At 38.7% G+C, this 18,379-nt stretch overlaps 2 protein-coding genes across 2 annotated transcripts; both read left to right on the top strand.

Moving 5' to 3' along the window:
* The first annotated feature begins 1,142 nt into the window (after positions 1-1,142).
* LOC128515551 (cAMP-dependent protein kinase inhibitor alpha-like) lies at positions 1,143-3,017 on the top strand. Its single transcript, XM_053489638.1, has 2 exons — positions 1,143-1,284; positions 2,935-3,017. Exons 1-2 carry the CDS (start codon positions 1,143-1,145, stop codon positions 3,015-3,017), a joined length of 225 nt encoding a protein of 74 aa, XP_053345613.1.
* A 5,953-nt stretch (positions 3,018-8,970) lies between these two features.
* Positions 8,971-11,921, top strand: stmn1a (stathmin 1a). The gene is made up of 5 exons (XM_053489581.1): positions 8,971-9,050; positions 10,767-10,810; positions 10,899-11,071; positions 11,555-11,746; positions 11,827-11,921. Exons 2-5 carry the CDS (start codon positions 10,798-10,800, stop codon positions 11,881-11,883), a joined length of 435 nt encoding a protein of 144 aa, XP_053345556.1. The 5' UTR covers positions 8,971-9,050; positions 10,767-10,797; the 3' UTR covers positions 11,884-11,921.
* The last annotated feature ends 6,458 nt before the right edge of the window (positions 11,922-18,379 follow it).

The following is an 18,379-nucleotide window of genomic DNA, read 5'->3' as shown; positions in this document are numbered from 1 at the left end:
GGCCGTAGTGTGTGAATGCTTATGTGAATGTTGAAGTAAAATGGAAACAAGTACAATGGTAATCACCATTGGCGTCAACGGTTCATAGTTGGACTACAGAGGTCCCTAGATGGATGGATGGATGGATGGATATGAAAAAATGATGAAAACAAAGCAATAGTCATTAAACTGAATATTAGAGAACAGTGCAATCTGTACTTGAGTTGACATACAGTATACTTACATACAGAACGGAACATAAAGCATGTTCTCCCTATCTCCAAAGTACAAATATTTGTACTTTCTACTTCACTACATTGCATTACATAACCAGACTATTGCATAGTACAGGTAGCCCCCTCGCGATGTACAGGTGCAGAGACAACATTTCAATGTGAGATTAATTTCTTTAGACAAGATTATCGTTGTTGGCCACATTATGGCATTGTGGGGAAAATGACAGATTTAGTCAAGTGTCTTACATTTTATATTCATGTCGCAGGCATAAGGGGCCAGGGGTAGCTCAGTGGTTAAGGCATTGGACTACGGTTCGGAAGATTCCAGGTTCAAACCCCACAACCACCAAGTTGCCACTGTTGGGCCCTTGAGCAAGGCCCTTAACCCTCAACTGCTCAGATGTGTAATGAGATAAAAATGTAAGTCGCTCTGGATAAGAGCATCTGCCAAATGCCTAAATGCATATAAGACTCACGTTGTCAAACTTGCAAACAAATCAGACTTACAAATGTTCTCGCGAAACTCGTTCGATTGTCGGGGACTACCTGTTTATGAAACTTCCTGCTGTCTATTATGTATAATTATTATGTTTTGCCTTCCCTACTGATGTAGCAGGTGTTTGAACTCAGAAGTGGAGATGGTTGCAGATAGCAACAGCATGCTCACAGGCGAAAAGCACAGAGAAAGAGAAAGAGAGAAAGTTTTTTTTACTGTGACATTAAGACTACTCTAATCTAGTACAAACTCAGTACGTTTGATTTTTAAGAACATTTTAAGGTACATTCTTTTGTACTTTTGCTTAATTAGAAATGTAAATGGAGGACTTCTACTTTTACTTGAGCAATATTTAACCTAGGTGATCTCTACATTTACTTAAGAAGTGATCTCTCTCTCTTTCTCTCTCTCTTCCTCCAGGGAGAGGTGAGATGACAGAGGTGCAGCCGGTTTTGGACTTTGCCTCGTCAGGAAGGTCCGGACGACGGAATGCCCTGCCTGACATTTTAGGCTCACCAGCAGGGGTTAACCCATCCGACCTCCCGCTGAAATTGACAGAGCTGTCTCTCACGGGTTAGTTTGATGAGACCTGACAGTCTGAGCGTGTGGTTTTCTTCCTAATTCAATTCCTATAAATTCCCATCTCTCTGTGATATCGACTGCACTGGGACTTTGTGCTGACTGGCCCAAATGTCACGACTTTTTGTGTTAAAAATGAAGAGCTTACCAGCCATCATCACACACAAGCTCCCAATTCATCGTCATCAATCAGCCACCCAACATAATTAGCCTTCCTCTTTACTCACTCTCTTCACGTTGGAAAATCTATACTGAGCCCAACCACAATACAGCCTCATCCCTGTACAGCTGTACAGCACTTCCTCCTAATAAAGAAATTATTGCAACATGGGCTCCCCCTGCTGTGCCTTGGTGTTTATCAAGGTTATTTCCTCCTCTTTCAGTCCAGAAAGGTTTGTTCTTGCCTCCAGGCTCCATCAGGAACAACTCCATCGTGGAAGTACATTTTCCACCTCCTGTGATTATGTTGATGCACCTGTCCGCACCACCACTTCAACCATCAACCCTTTGGATCTAACAGATGGATCCTTTCTCTATGCTCTACTTTGTTCACGTCACTTAGTTGAGGTTGGAGTTATCACTTCAAGAATGGACCCACTGATTCCTTTATCTTTCCCCAACTCCTTTTCAAGCGTCATTACTCAAAGCCTGGAATACAATGGTACTGTAGCTTCCCAGGTCAGGAAAGAAGTGACCATGATACCCCCATTTCACTCAGCCGAATTTTCTACCGAATGCTGGCTGAGCGGAATGTGGGTATTAGGGATGGGGTGCATCATCATCTGAGCTAGTATGTTGATTGCAATGAAGGAGGCCCAGTGCTTGGATTGGATTAAGACATAGAGACTCACTCTGGTTCACTTTCTGTAACGGTCACCATTGTTGTCTTCTTTATGTAGTGTTCTGTGCTGAGGGTACCTTCCATCTGACGTCAAATGAGGCTTGATGTGCTCCATCAAGTGTTGGGTGCTTGGGCTCATTTCATTCTGAACAACTTTAATCACTAAATATACACCAACTAGCAACATCAAGATCATGGGAACCCAACGCTCACTTATGTCCGTGGGAACCAAAGGACAGTCCGTCATGTCCAATCCAACAAAAATGACAAGGCAGAACACCCAGTTCAAATTGGCCTGCTGTGCACTGGGCCCAGCAGGTGAAGAGCTCAAGGCCATCGAGCTGGTCTCCAAGCTCTCCAGATCACAATCCAACACACAAGGACCAACAAGTCTGATCCACGGAGGCTCCAATCCACAACCCCGGGCACCCAAAGGATCTGGGGTCAATGTTCTGGTGCCAGATGGCACAACACACCCCCAGAGGTTGTACACTGCCTTGGTGGCACAAGAGGAAGCCAACACTTAGTTTAGTATAAATGGTAATGTTTATAATGTTATGGCTGGTCTTTGTTGCTTGTCAGTGGTACTGCATGTATGTCCTGAATGAGTAGGAACCAGCATCATACAGTATATGCCACATACAGATGGGTATTTAAATTAAAGGAAAAACAAACTTCAGTTTGCATAATGTCTTAGTAGGATTCTGGACAATGCAACCGCAAGCAACTTAACAATGATGTAATGCAATGTAATATAATTTACATAATAAAATCTCTCTTTCTCTCTCCGTCTTGATCAGCAGATGGTCCAGGAGTAGTTCAGTCCCCGACATCAGAAGAGGCCTGCCTGCCTGCAGAGAGCTCTGAGGGGAATGACAAATCCTAAACACCTCCCAGCTCCACTATGACAGTCCCTGAAATAACAGGACTAATAGAAGTCAAGAAGACGAGACAAAGGAAGGCAGAAAGTGGAAGTAACTAAGGAGTTATAATTCCAGGGAAAATTGCCTTTAGTGTGTGTGTGTGTGTGTGTGTGCACACTGGATTGGTTCCCGGCCTCGTGCCCCAAGTCTCCTGGGATAGGCTGCAGGCCTCATCGTGACCCTGTACAGGATAAGCGGTATAGAAGGTGAATGAATGTTGATTAGAGACTGTTTTCTTGTAAATGTTTTATTATCTATGAGTCTCTATGTGTCTCTAATACATGCAAAAGTTGTGTCCCTTTAACTTTGAATGATTAGCTTTAGCCAGGCTCATACAGAGATGGTTATTATAAGAGTCTCATGTATTACGTGAAAGAACAGTATAGATTCCAGTTAAGCGTTTAAACAAAGTGTGGTGTAATATCTACAGTATCTTTGCCATGGTAACATTTTCTCAGTGGGTCCGAAACTGTGTTACTGCTAGGAGAAATCGCTAAGCATCCCTTATGAATACGCATAATGTCTTTAATAGATTTAACGAACAAAAACAAAAATACATCGATGATAATGGCACAGTAGTGAAAGGAAAACTCAAACCCATGCCCTTGTTTCACTTGCATGATTAGAGGAATACAAATTAGATGAACATACTCTCTATGGGTTTCTATGCACTTATTCATAATCATAATCTGTATATTCATAGTGTATATTATTTAAAATATTATATATACATATACAAAATATACATTTATTCGTTTTTTATTTATCTTTCGTAAACACATTAGATCTTTATATTACATTATATTACATTTTTGCCACATTTCATGTACAGTCCTGACCTCGCTCCAAGCCATTTCCATCTATTTGGGTTATTAAAGGAGTTCCTGGGAGGCCAGCGTTTCAGACAGTAAATCAGGCCGTCTGATCACGGCTGAGAAAACTTTTTACCTTGATGGTATCCAAGCTCTAGTAAAAAACTGGGATGATTAGAAATAATGGTGTTTTTTCCTGCTCTCATTCTGCACAATTAAACGTCCCGGTTTGACTTGAACACCCCTCATATACGTAGCACAGTTATATTACAATTATACTGTTGTTGGCAATGACAATAAAGACGAATGCTAATACTGCCAGAGAAAAATAATGGCATAGATAACATTTTATTTTAATATTCAGAAATACATGCATCATGCAGTTTTTACACATTCAGTGTTTGAGTTCTTGCCTTGGTAACTCTAGACCACACAGTATCTGTGCATAACTGCCCTTTGTTTTATTTTATTTTATCGTTGGATATGAATCTGATTCTTAAAGCCATAATACATGCACAGAATTAATAAGCTATGTCTTTGCCTCATATTCATCACAAATGGATCTTTCTGTAATTAAATCACCAACTAGGACTGTTTGTACTAATGAACACTGGTGCTGTTAATAAATGAATTTCTACAAAATATTTGTTTGCCTGTCAAATACTTCCAAATGTTATTATGACTAAATGAGTTGATTTTGCTGGTGTACTCTGCCTCCTTTACTCAGCTTTAGATCAGCATGTAAGGAGGCAATCAGTGGTGGTTAAAAGCTCTATACGTACAATGGTGGCCAAAAGTATTAAGACAATATACAGGAATATACCATGATGTGCCAAAAAACAAGTGATTTTTTGGGGGGGTGATAGTAAGTTATAGTCTATCTGGTTAAGGAGTTGTTTTAATTAACTGAAGAACTAGTAAAAAAAAAAAAAAAAAGAACAGACTAATTTGCGTCTAGAGCCATTGCCTGGATCCTAAGCTCAGTAGAAAACTGTTGGACAATGGTCAAGTACTGTTTTAGTACTGTTTTAACGCAAATACAAAATCAGAAATATTGCATTGGAATTTTAAATCTATTTACAAAACAAAAAAATTAAAAGTTTGTTTACATTTGTTACAAATAACTTCTTTGTTTGTGTAAATTATGTTGTGGTTTATGATTTTGCAAAAGCAATATGATTTGCATAGGTTTGTGACATAATAAAGAATTTGCCTTTTCTGAACACTAGGTGGAGACAAAGACTCTAAAGACCATGTGGAGGATAAAAGGTCACTGTAACAAAATTTTAACTTTTTCTTGTTAAAGATTTTTTTTTACTTTAATTTTAAAGTTTTTTTATTACATTTGATTTTTTTTACATTGCTGTAATGTACTTAATTGATTTAATAAGTTTTAATGATTTTTACACTCACTTACTCATCGTCTAGACTGCTTTATTCTGTATACACAGTCACGGAGGGGCCTTGAGCCTATCCCAGGAGGATAGCGGGGCACACATACACACATTCCCATTTACAAACTATAGAGAATTCTATACCTGCATGTCTTTGGACTGTGGGAGGAAACCGGAGAACTCGGAGGAAACCCACCAAGCACGTGGAAAACATTCTCAACACACACAAACCTCGAAGTGGGAATCAAACCCTCGACCCTGAAGGTGCAAGGTGACAGTGGACTCGTGATTTTTACAAAATATATATTTTTTTTTTGTTTACTTGTATTTTACACAGTTTATTTGATTGCATGCAATGTTACAGAATAAAATTTTTGTTTACATCATTATTTCATTTTTATTTTGCAGGTGTGTTTTTTGATTTGTTTATTAGAACATAGGTAGAAATTATGTTTTTACTTTACAATTTACTTGTTTAATTTCATTTTTCCATGCATCTCACACACACTTACGCACGCATACACACACTGAGGGGCAAATTAAGAATACCCATTAGCATACAATTTGCATGTCTTTCGACTCTGAGAGGAAACAGTTCCATTGATCTGATATATGTAACAGCTTTTATTTCAACATGCCCCACCATCTTGCTGATGACATCATGGTCTCTGAGGTATGATGTAATGGTAACGTAGTCTGATTCAGCAAGCGGTAAAAGAACCATTCCACCTACATTTATCCCATTTACCCCTTATATTCAGGAAAAATTTAATTATCTGTTATTTAAACCTTACATTTAAAAAGATGTATTGACTTCATGGAGGTTAGGGGAGATGTGGCAAGAATGATATCAGATCAAGAAGCAGAGGTCACAGTAATACCGGTGGAGTTGAAGTAAGGACAGGGTTTACAACAGGGTAGCCGTTCAAAACTTGTTTGCATAAGCCAAGCAAAGCGAGTTTATTAATTTTACGAATTGTACATGTTTATTTGTAATATATGGTAAGGGGTAACTTAGTGGTTAAGGTAATGGATGACAGTTTGGAAGGTCCCAGGTTCAAACCCCATGACCACCAAGTTGCATCTGTGTGCCCCCTGTGTGGCCCTTGAGTATGGCCCTCAACTGCTCAGATGTATAATGAGACAAACCAAAAAAGTCCCTCTTGATACGCTGTCTGCTAAATGCTGTAAATGAAATACTTTTGGGTGTCTGGAATGGATGTTCTACATTTACATTAATTCCTATAGAAAAAATGCGAGTGACACCGCATAAAATATAGGGGAAACTTTTGCTTTTGCTTTGGTAACTTTCTGACACTTAATTTTAAAACTGTATTCATAAAGTTTCCAAAGTAAAAGTTGCTTTTTAGGTTTCATGCTTAAAATGCACAAAATATAAAATAAGTTGCCCCTTAAAAGTCACAAAGATAGTGACAAGTTACAGGACTGCATAGATCCCACGGCCTATGAAACAAGCCAGCAATACTGTACTGGCAAAGCCAGTCTTTGGTGGCTGTTCAGACTTGTTTGAGGCATGGTTGCCAAGTCTTGCGAGACAAATAAGTCTAATATTTCTATAGTATGTTATGGCCAGAAAGTTACGATTAACATGTTAACAACAAATTAAACATTATATACACACACATCCGGAAAGTATTCACAGCGCATTATTTTTTCCACATTTTGTTATGTCACAGCCTTATTCTAAAATGGATTAAATTAATTTTTTCCTCAGAATTCTACACACAACACCCCATAATGACAACATAAAAAAAGTTTACTTAAGATTTTTGCAATTTATTAAACGTGAATAAATTTAGAAAGCACATGTACATAAGTATTTACAGCGTTTGCAAAATTAAGCTCAGGCGCATCCTGTTCCCCCTGATCATCCTGTTTCCCCTGATCATCCTTGAGATGTTTCTGCAGCCTAATTGGAGTCCACTTGTGGTAAATTCAGTTAATTGGACATGATTTGGAAAGGCACACACCGGTCTATATAAGGTCCCACAGTTGACAGTTCATGTCAGAGCACAAACCAGAAACATTTCTGCTGCTTTGAAGGTCCCAATGAGCACAGTGGCCTCCATCATCCTTAAGTGGAAGAAGTTCGAAACCACCAGGACTCTTCCTAGAGCTGGCCGGCCATCTAAACTGAGCGATCGGCGGAGAAGGGCCTTAGTCAGGGAGGTCACCAAGAACCCGATGGTCACTCTGCCAAAGCTCCAGGGGTCCTCAGTGGAGAGAGGAGAACCTTCCAGAAGGACAACCATCTCTGCATAATCCAATCAGGCCTATATGGTAGAGTGGCCAGAGGGTCTCATCAGACCTGAGAATTGTGTTTCTCATAGTCTGAGAGTCCTTCAGGTGACTTTTGGCAAACTCCAGGTGGGCTGCCATGTGCCTTTTACTAAGGAGTGGCTTCCGTCTGCAGTTGTGGAACTGGGACAACCTCTCTTGCCAGATTCTTGACACATCTACGATATACAACTTGAAATTATAAAGTCTCATCGGTTCCTTCCTTTTTTCATCCCAATGCTCCTGCAATCCCTCTTGTAGCAGCCAAGCAGTCACGATGGTCATGTCGATAAAGTGAAACATCAGCCGGTGGTATTGTACTACTTCTTTAACCCGATTTTGTTGAGGTACAGTGCAATGAGAGAGTCCAGCAGATCCACCCCACCCATATTTTTATCGTTCTTTCTTACCACAACAGGACAGGGGACGTTAATGATTTTACACCTATTATCCTCGGTGGCAGGGTGTGCTTAATATAATTATGAAGATGACTGAACCATTATACCAAAAATAATACAACTTTACAGCATGCAAGGTGGTTTCTCCAACCAAGGTCATCATTTTCTCTCTGTGTGCACACAATCAATGACCACCAATGGATTTACAGTTTCGCCATGGATGATGCTAACCCTGGTGGGAACGCCTGTGAACACATTTACAGAATGACACAGGCTACAATTCAAATCAGGGGGGGACACCTATGACACGCCTGTGATGGAACTACCTGCGCAAATACACATTATGTACAGTATATATATATATATATATATATATATATATATATATATATATATATATATATATATATAATGTATGTGCTGCATCCCTGCACGTTACCATCCATGCATGTTATTGTTTAAACAAATGTTTAAAACAACGAATAAAAAAAATACAATTTTAATATATAAATAAAGAAAAAAAAGCATCTTTACTCAAACATGCTTCTTCACATGTTCATGCACATTGCAAATATTTTATGCAAGTTTTTATTATTATTATTATTTAAACATGTTAAAAAGTGTGTCCCAAACCAGCTATGGTCCCAAAAAAGACTGTTTCACCCCTGACGAAAGGTCAAACCCACACCCACTTTAAATTTCATTGCTCACAGACCAGTGCAGGAGTGTGGGTGCAAAAATAGCGGTTTGTTGCCTCAGGGAAAAAGGATGTCGCTTGTCAGATGTTCTTATATTAAAAAAACATATTTTTAAAAACATACCCTCCCCAAAAAACGCAACCCGCGATCGGGTATATTTTCAAGCGACTTCAAAGAAAAAAGATGCCCAAGCAGTTATTATAAGCGGAACTGGCAACTATGGTCTGAGGCACTGAACTAGAACTACACTTTCCAAAAGCCCGGGGCATCAACAGAAGCAGCCAATAGGATTCGTGTTTGGTTATGACGACATTAGATTTGGTCTTCATATGCGCGAACTAGTGTCACGTGGAGCAAGAAGTCGGCGCGAAAGCCAAAGGTGTAGGGGCGCATAAGGTAGGTGTTTGTTTATGTGGTAAAAGTAAAAAAAAATAAATAAATAAATAAAAGTGCGTGTTTAGCTTTTAACTGCATTAAGTCTCATTGAGGCTTCTCTGGATGAAGAGTGAAACTTTGTGTATGATGCATAAGCATATAATATGTAATTTATTTTTAAATCTGATTTTCTTACTTGGTGTGTTTTAAATGGAAAATGTCGTGCGGATATTCTCACCGTGCATAACCAACTAAAGTGATTTTTTTTTATTTTTTTTTTATACCCTGTAGAACTTTGCCGTGAGTTAATCGAACGTGTGTTTGTTGATCTTTTGTTCCATGCTTTTTTTTTTCTTTCTTTCCTTTTGTTCATTTCAAAATGCAAAACTATGAACGCAGCTATGCAACTATTTCTTGCACCTGCTATTATTTTGTGTTTAAGTTCATGCAACAAGCTGTGTTCAGAATGAACTTGACCCACTCGGAAAAGTCGTGGGGGAGTCGGGGCACGCGCCACCGTTTTGTGTCTTTGTTTGCATGAAAAGCTGCACACCATGTGGTGTGTGTGTAGCAACTTTGCACTCTCGACTGAAAGCACCGCAAGCCTTTGCATTAATACTTATAATGCACAATATAATTATAATTGTCTTATGGAAAACTTACTTTGTGCTTTTAAAATTTGCGCGCGTGTAAAACAAACACAAAAAAAAAACATCCATGGCATGTCTCGCGCTTAATTTCTTGACTTTGTTTTGATGTGTGTGCGTGTGACGTGTTCGGGCGGAAGGCGACGTGCGCGAGCGCGCCTTTTCACTCTCGAGCGCTTTGGGACCTGTTTTTTTTTTTTTTAATCTTTACTTAACATTTGCGCGCCAAATTTCACAGCGGCTACACACAGTCAAATTTCAGTCAAATTTTTGTGCTAAAAAAAGAAGCAAATTTAAAGACAATATATTTGACCAAAGTGGTGTACAGTCATAAGATAAAAGGCTTTAAATAAGTTGGTGCTGTCTTTACCGCGGTAAAAAAGTTTAACCCTTCACATTTCAATTTTTATTTATCCAGTTTAAAATCCTTGTCCGTGAAACACATTTTAAACACATTACCTTTACACAATTTCATTTGTCATGTCTATACGAGGGTCACCACAGGCTCCATTAAGTCTGAATACAAGCAGTTTTTAATAAGAAAATAATTTAAAGCCAGTCACACTTTGACATCCTGAAGATGCTTGGATCAACAGTTTTCACCTAGTTTTATCCTTCCATGTATGAGCAAGATAAATTTGTATACTTGAATTAAATATCAAGTTTCCCAATAATAGTATGTAAGGAGACAATAACAAAGGCCTTAGAACAGACCCTTGAGGGACCCCATGTGAGATGCTGAGGCGGATACGAACTCGAAATCAACAAAAAATCGCGTTGCAACTAGTAAGTGAGGGGGCAGTGATGTACAGAATCGAATTTGCTGGAAGACCTTTGGACGCTTTAAAACTGGACTGGAACGCCTTAAGAAAACCATGTGTATCTAAATAAAAGTACAGCTATACAACCCCAGGGTAATTTTTAAAAAGACTTCTGAACCACAGGTCCAGTAGTGTCAAAAACCTCTTAAACTCTGGTCTTTCTTTGCTGGCTTATTTTTCTCATTCCTTCAGTCTCCTCTCTTTCTGCTCTTGTCATTCTTTTTATATTGAATTCTGATTTATTTTCCCTTTCCTTCCTTTTACCTCAGGTGTACGACTCATCTCAGGCATCTTGATACAATGGCGTCCGATAGTAAGAAATTTTTAGCATCTTTATCATTTTTATTATTATTTTAAATGGAGTAACGCTTTATTAATTTATTTCTTTATTTTGCACTTAGAAATTAAAGTAAAGGAGCTGGATAAGCGGGCCTCAGGCCAGGCCTTTGAGGTTATCCTGGCTGATCCTGCCCCTGAGGTGAAACCAGACTTCCCCCTTTCTCCTCAAAAGAAAAAAGATTGGTCACTGGATGAAATCAAGAAGAAACTGGAAGCAGCTGAGGAAAGACGTAGGGTATGTCTCGACACCCATGTTTATTAGGTTTGTTTAGATGAGCCAACATCTAAAGATGTAAGACACCAGTGCAGTTCTGCTCATTTCTTTCAAGCCAGTGGTCAGACTTGACACATACTTCATGCAGAAGGAAAACTTCTGTAAAATTGTTTCTAGTAGCACTTGCTTTGACTTCGTCCATGTCAGCTTTGGTACTGTGAGTTAGTTGGTGGGTCTGGTGGTTTTGGTCAGTAAGGATGTGTGGGAACTAGCGATTTAAAAAATATATATGTTTCATGACTTGTGACCTATTCAATCTTTTTGATGTTCAGCCTAGTCTAGTATGTTACCACAAGTAGACATTTCTTTTGAACAAAATGGGACGCTACCGATTTCCAACATGTCTTAACACTTCTAGGTCTTTTGATGCGTGTCAATGGCCCTAAGGCATCACTGAACTCTGAAGTTAATCCCTAATTATCAGGTTATCTTCTTTCTTTGTAGTCCCATGAAGCTGAAGTTCTGAAGCACTTGGCTGAAAAGCATGAGCATGCAAAAGAGGTGCTCCAAAAGGCTCTGGAGGAGAACAACAATTTCAGCAAGATGGCGGAGGAGAAACTTAACCAGAAGATGGAGGCCACTAAAGAGAACCGTACGGCGATAATGGCAGCCATGAATGAGAAGTTCAAAGAAAAGGTGAGGTGCAGTTTCTTAATTTTAACCTTAGTAAAAAAAAAAAAAAAAAATTCAGCTCATTCTTGTGTTTTGTGTTCCAGGATAAGAAGCTGGAAGAAGTCCGTAAGAACAAGGAGAACAAGGAGGCAGTGATTTGACCTTTTCACCCAGGATTTTTTCTTTTAAAAAACAAAAACGTGTATCCAAAGATTTTTCACTTCTTTACTGTATGTGTTCACAGCCTCTTTTGTGTGTAAAAATAGGAAAAGTGAATCATTCTACCTGTTATTTCTACTGTTTCAATTTTATAGCATATGCATTAATTTGTGGTGCTTTTTTTTTTTTTTTTTCCCCCCCTCTCTTCCCTTATCTTCCAGCTGTTGGCTCTGAGATTTGATAGCTGTTCTGTCATGTGCTGTTTAATATTGGCAATGGTCTTGGCGTTTTGAAGGAAGCATGTTGCTGTTGTGCATTAAGGTCCTACTGATGCAGCCTGCACTCTTGTGCTCATACATATGATCTGTGTTCGCACTTAGGAAATGTTAGAACACTGTCTTGTTAGTTTTATTTTTTTGTTTTTGTAGGGGCAGCTATTGATCCTCAATCACTGTTTGGCATTATTTGCTTTATTACAGAAACTGCTAGTATTGCTAGAACCGTCAAAGGAATCCCCCTTTATTCAATTTGTGGTCTGTTGCATCCCCAAAATGGTTGCATTTTTTTCACCCGGTTTTTCAGTTTTCCTTCATCAGAGGGAGAAGGTTCTACTGTATATGTAAAAAGCAATAATTTTGACTGTTGTCTCCAGTGTGGGGGGTAAATAAACATTTCTAGACCAAACTATACTGCTTTTAAGTTGAATTTCTACAGTTGAGTGTAAACTGTTAATTGTTCTCAAATGAATAGACTTCTTAAAGCATTTTTTCCCCCATCGCCTGACCTACGTAGCATTACAATGGTGCACATTAATAATTGCATCTAAGCCCAAATTATTTTTTTATTATTGAACTTGTAGATATTTCTTTTAGTATTTTCTTAGTGCTATGTTAATCTCTAGGCTGCATTGTTCATAATAAAGGGTTTTGACTAAAAGTAACAGGACCTCATGATCATCATAGATATTGATGTCAATGTTTCAGGTGGACAGAGTTGGGTTTCTGGGTTGTTAAAGAAATTAAGTTCACACTGTTTTTTTATTTAGCACCTTGGGAATGAACTTGAATAGAGATTGCTAGCCAGGCCTACAAGATCTAAAATCAGTGCCTGACCTCAAATGTTATACAAAATAAATAGGTATGAATTTTCACAGAAACACTCCCAACATCTTCTGGACAGCTTTGCAAAAGTGGAAGCTGTTATAGCTGGGATTAAGTCGGTGTGGAAGTATATGTATTTGGACACAATGTCATTTAGGTTTGGCCAAATACTTTTGTCCATATGATGTATCTTACACACACTGATAAATTTGTTGGTACCCTCCCACTAAAGGAAAAAGAAAAACACACAAGGGTCATTGAAGTAACTTGAACTTTGGTGGGTGGGTGAGGGGGGGAGTAAATAATTTGCCATGGCTTTGGAATAATAATAAAAAAAAAAAACCTGAATGAAACTGGCTTGGACAAAAATGATGGCTCCCTCAACCTAATATTCTGCACAAACCCCTGCAACCAAGCAATTTGTGTAGCTCTCAATGAGCCTTTTGCACCTGCATGTCAACCGGTAGTTCAGCTCACTTGTCATGAGCAAACTGCTTCAGCCATATGTTTCATATGGTTTAGAGCAGGGCTCAAGGCGACTCCAAAATAGTTTAATTTTTGTTCTTTGTCATTCTTGGGTGTTTTTGCTTTGTGTTTTGTGATGTTATCCTATTGGAGGACCTACAGTATGACCTGCAACTGAGACTGATCTTTCTGACACTGGGTGGTAAGTTTCATTCCACAATACCTTGATACTGTATTCTTGAGATTTTATTGTACCCTGCACAAATTCAAAAGACTCCTGTGCATCCTAATAACACAACCATGAGCAATCACCATGTTTCAAATTCAAATTTTATTTGTCACATACACAATCATACAGAGTACAATATGCAGTGAAATGATTTTGTGCGACCATAGAGTCGCGACGGCAGCCACCTAACCGGCGCCATCATAGAAGATAAGGAATAGATACATTAGGATAACGAGGGTAAAAAATCCCCTTCCAGACTGTCCTTCGAAAAGGGCAGTGTGCGATCAGGGGTACAAAAAATACCTTCACAGTAGTGTTTTTTTCTTTAAAAGCTTTTTTGTGGTTGTGAAAACACAGCTAATGTCACTTGCCAAGAAGCTCCAGTTTTGTCTCATCTGTCCAAAGGAGGTTCTTTCAGAAGCAATTGTGGCTTGTCCATATGCATTTTGACAAATTCCAGTCTGGCTTAATGTTTTTTGGCTCGTAGATGGTGTGATCCAACACTGATGTACCTTGACCTTAAACGAAGTTCACCTAGAATATCTTTGGTTTAACTCTTTGGTTAACATTCGTATTATTCCTCTGTTCAATTTTATGTCATAGTTCCTCTTGCGGCAACATACTTATAAATTACAAGACTCTTTATTTTAACATGTCATGGCCAAATTATTTTTTATATTTACCAAGGGCATCAACATTTCGTTTTACTGTGTACTGAACCGTATGTGGTTGAAATGAAGATAAAATCCTACTTGACTTGACTTGACTTGATCCTCGATCGGAATGGGGTCTGGGGAGTTTGGTGGCCGGCTCGGCAGCCTTGGGCTCTTTGCCTGCTGGGGCTTGTCCATATCCGGCTGTGGTGCACTAGTGCTTTGGCGCCTTTATATCTGGTCCAGCATTGACTTTTCCCGGCAATTTTTTGCTAAATTGTTTTTTCTGTGGGATCAGACTGGACTGTCTGGCCTTTGGGTGCCCATGGTCCTGTCTGAAGTTCACTCCTTTATAATTGATAATGTTAATGTGGTAATATTATTGTAATAGCTGATCAGTGAATATTCTACCTTCATAAAAGCTTCCCAAGCTCATGTTCATGCAATGATCTAATCACCCAATTATGTGATAATAGCACAGGCTGTTGAACTGCAACTACAGCTCAAGAGCTTCAGCCAATGTTAAAAAAAAACACATAAAAATGGGTGGGGTGTGATTTTAACCTCAGCATGAATGTTGTTGCAAAAATGGGTTGGGTTAGGTTTTTAGATGCCGCTGATATGGGGTTTTCCGGTCTGTAAAGTTAGCAGTGTTATAAGGACAATAATGAGGGGGTGGCATCTTGGTAGCGGGAAATGGCTTAGTAAGAGAGGTCAGAGGTGAAGTGCCTGTCTGATTCGAGGTGGAAGAAAAGTCTAAGGTAACTCAAATAGCCACTTTTTACAAATGCAGAGAGCAGAAAAGCATCAACATGTTGATGTCATGAACCTCAAGCATTCTGATGTTTTATTTGGAATATAAGCTGTACACTTTTTTACTGTCTACTTTATTAGGAAGACATGTGTACACATGTACACAAGCTCATTCTTCCCATGTGATTATTCCCATCAACATGCCGATATAGGCCCTGAGCTTAAGGTTATGCTCATATCTTTAAAGGTCCCATATTTTACTACTGTGTTTTTTCAACAAGTTTACACGCGTCCCCTAAGGGTGTCTGTTAACGCTCTAGCTGAAATAGCCCTCATTTCTTTTCATATCTTTCATTCTACCCCTCAAACAAATGCGCCATTTCAGTGTCTTATATGAGGTCACACTAGAAGGAAAATCTAATTGGCTTGTTTAAACCCTGATCAATACAACAACCAAAAAAAAAGTCAAAAAGCAGGGAATTAATTATTTTGTTTATACAGACAAATTGGAGACTTTGTCTAAATGCCTAAAATGAATAAAAAAGTGAATTTTGCATAATAGATTAAATTTTTCATCTAATATTTGTTTCCCTCTAGTGGTAGCAAGGTCCTGTTGCGCTCTCTACCGCCTGACAGGCTTGAAGCAACACCTACTTCAACATGAATCCAGTCCAAAATGGTACCTTGGGCCCTCCTGCCCTTGGCACAATATTCTCAAAGACTCAAACTGTGGTCACAGATGTGCAGATTTTTAATTAGCATTTTTACAAAAACGTTAAGAATTTTGCTAAATATGCCAAAAGCGATGACGTCAGATGTTTTGCTTTCATGTCAGACAGAAGAACATGATCCCTTTAATGCCTCCTGGGCTTGTGTGCCAATGTGGTTGACATGTTTGTACCAGACTTTGACAATGGCATTCGAACCAAGCGAACCTGTCTCTTCATGTGAAAGTAAACAGCCCCAGTGATTTCCTCCACTTTTTTACTTGCGTGCTCTACGGAGCTCTTGGTGTCGACTGTATTTCTTTGAGTGCTTGCAGACAATGTGGCACTTTCCAGTTTCTCAAACGACCGCCTTTCCATTTTAAATTGCCCGACACTGTTCATGTTACACATGGTTGTTTGTACACATTCCTATTCATATGCATCTATGAATATAAAACAGTAAATCTATTTAGCATGCTGCATCATATTGTTCTTTTGTCTTGTCTAGTTAGCATGCACTGTGCGGTGTCAATTCAAGTCAAGTGGGTTTATTTTTTTATTATTCCTTCATATTATTTAGCTTCTTCATTTTTCGATAAGAAATTTCCTTTCTCTAGGACCATGGTGCAACACATAAGTTGAGAGTCTGAAGACGTGTATGTACTTGCCATTAAAGGCATTCAGTATACTTTTATAGACCTGCTGCCAGCTCTCAGAACATGGTACAGTCATGTGTACAAAGTTAGTACCCCCCTTTTTTAATTGCCCCATTTTTGTAAAAAAACAAAACAAAAAACAAATAAATGAATAAAATAAGAATTATCTAATTGTAGCTGGTCAAATACAACCTTAGACAAACAACATGTTACCTTTTTTTTTTTTTAAATTTAACAGCAATGAAGCCAAAAAGAACATGCAGGCAATACTCAGTACCCCTTATTGCTTCCCAGGATGTACAAGGGTAAGTTGCATCCAGGTGCTGCTAATCATCAGCCCTTAAATAATTGATCATCAGCAGGTGTGCAAACCTCTATAAAAGCAGACATTTTGTCAGTTTGCAGGTCTGGAGAATTCAGGTGTGTATTAGCACAATACCAAAATGGAAGTGTCTTAGAGAAGCAATTTTTTTTTTTTTTAACGTTCTACAATTAATGAAAGATTATTCACAAATGTAAAGAAATTCAAGACAGTTAGAAGTGGATGTTTTAGCACCTTCAACCCAAGGTCAGACTGTGCAATGCTCAGAGAAATACACAAAACCTACAGCACACATCTCCAATCCTCCAGGCCTCATTGAGCATATTGAATGTTAAAGACCATGCGAGCACAATTACACGAAGACTGAATGAGTATGGTTTGTTTGGAATAGCTGCCAGGAGAAAGCCTCTTCTGTCTAAAATGAACATGGAAGCATGACTGAGATTTGCAAAACTGCATTTGAACAAACCACAAGGCTTCTGCAACAATGTCCTATGGGAAGATGAAACTGAAGTCGTGATGTCCAGCGCAATTTTTGGCAACAACCAAATAACATTTTAAAAAATATATTTTTTTCCTAATTTAGTTGTATCCAATTCCTCCCTGTGACTAGGAGGCTCCCACAGTGAGGCTACTACCAGTCAGTCAGTCATGAATAAATAAAATACTATCTCATATTTTCGAACTGCTTGCTCAAGCACCGTTGGAGACGGCATAACACACGTGGAGGACAGCGCTATCTGTTCCTTTAGCTTGCGTGAGCCCCCGAGACGCCCCTGATTGGCTGTAGAGCAGTGATTAATGTGAGGGCACTATGTGCCTTCCATCCCACCCTGCTGAAGCTTGGTTTAAAAATGGAACTGAACATGGATCTGAAGAACACTAGTAAATCTGCATCAGAATGAATGAAAAAGAAAAGGATTAAGGTTTTTAAATGGACTGGTCAAACTTCAGACTTCAGCCCAATTAAAATGCTGAAAAGCTGGACCTACAAACTTATGAATCATCGGGGGGTACATAGTATTGCCCACAAGTTCTTTTTCTTTTTTTTTTGACTTTTTATTTGTACAGTAAATGATACTAAGACCTGCTAAGATCAGATGTTTTTAGTACGTGTTTACACAAAAACACACTGAATTAAAAGAGGGGGTACTAACTTTTAAACATGGATGAGTATTCTTTTTTTTTTTACAAGTAATTTGCATAATTTTCTCTCAAACTGTAAACACACTTAAGGCTAGCACTACTAAGATTTAGTTACACTGTGTAAAGATTAATGATTACATTTATTCAACAGTAATCTCTTTATCCTGGTTAGGGCATGTTTTTGGGAGAAACTGTAATACCATGTTAAATCACACACATACTGTACATGCACAACCCCAAAAGCAACCGCTGTGTAGTGCAAAATGTTATACGGTATCAAAGGGGATGGAAAAGAATCAGACAAGAACAACGATATTCTCAGGAAACATAAAGCATGTCATAATTAATGATGAAAAAAAGAGTTGACATCTATAGGAAACACGGTGTTGTGTAATTCTATGCATTTTATCTTCAAGTAGGAGGCAAGGTGGCGTAGTAGTTAGTGGTGTCACCTTGCACCTGCTCCA

This window comes from Clarias gariepinus, chromosome 28 (genome assembly GCF_024256425.1).
Source record: "Clarias gariepinus isolate MV-2021 ecotype Netherlands chromosome 28, CGAR_prim_01v2, whole genome shotgun sequence".
Classification (NCBI taxonomy): domain Eukaryota; kingdom Metazoa; phylum Chordata; class Actinopteri; order Siluriformes; family Clariidae; genus Clarias; species Clarias gariepinus.
Note: the sequence above shows the minus strand (reverse complement) of the source record. Positions and strands in the feature narration are given on the sequence as shown.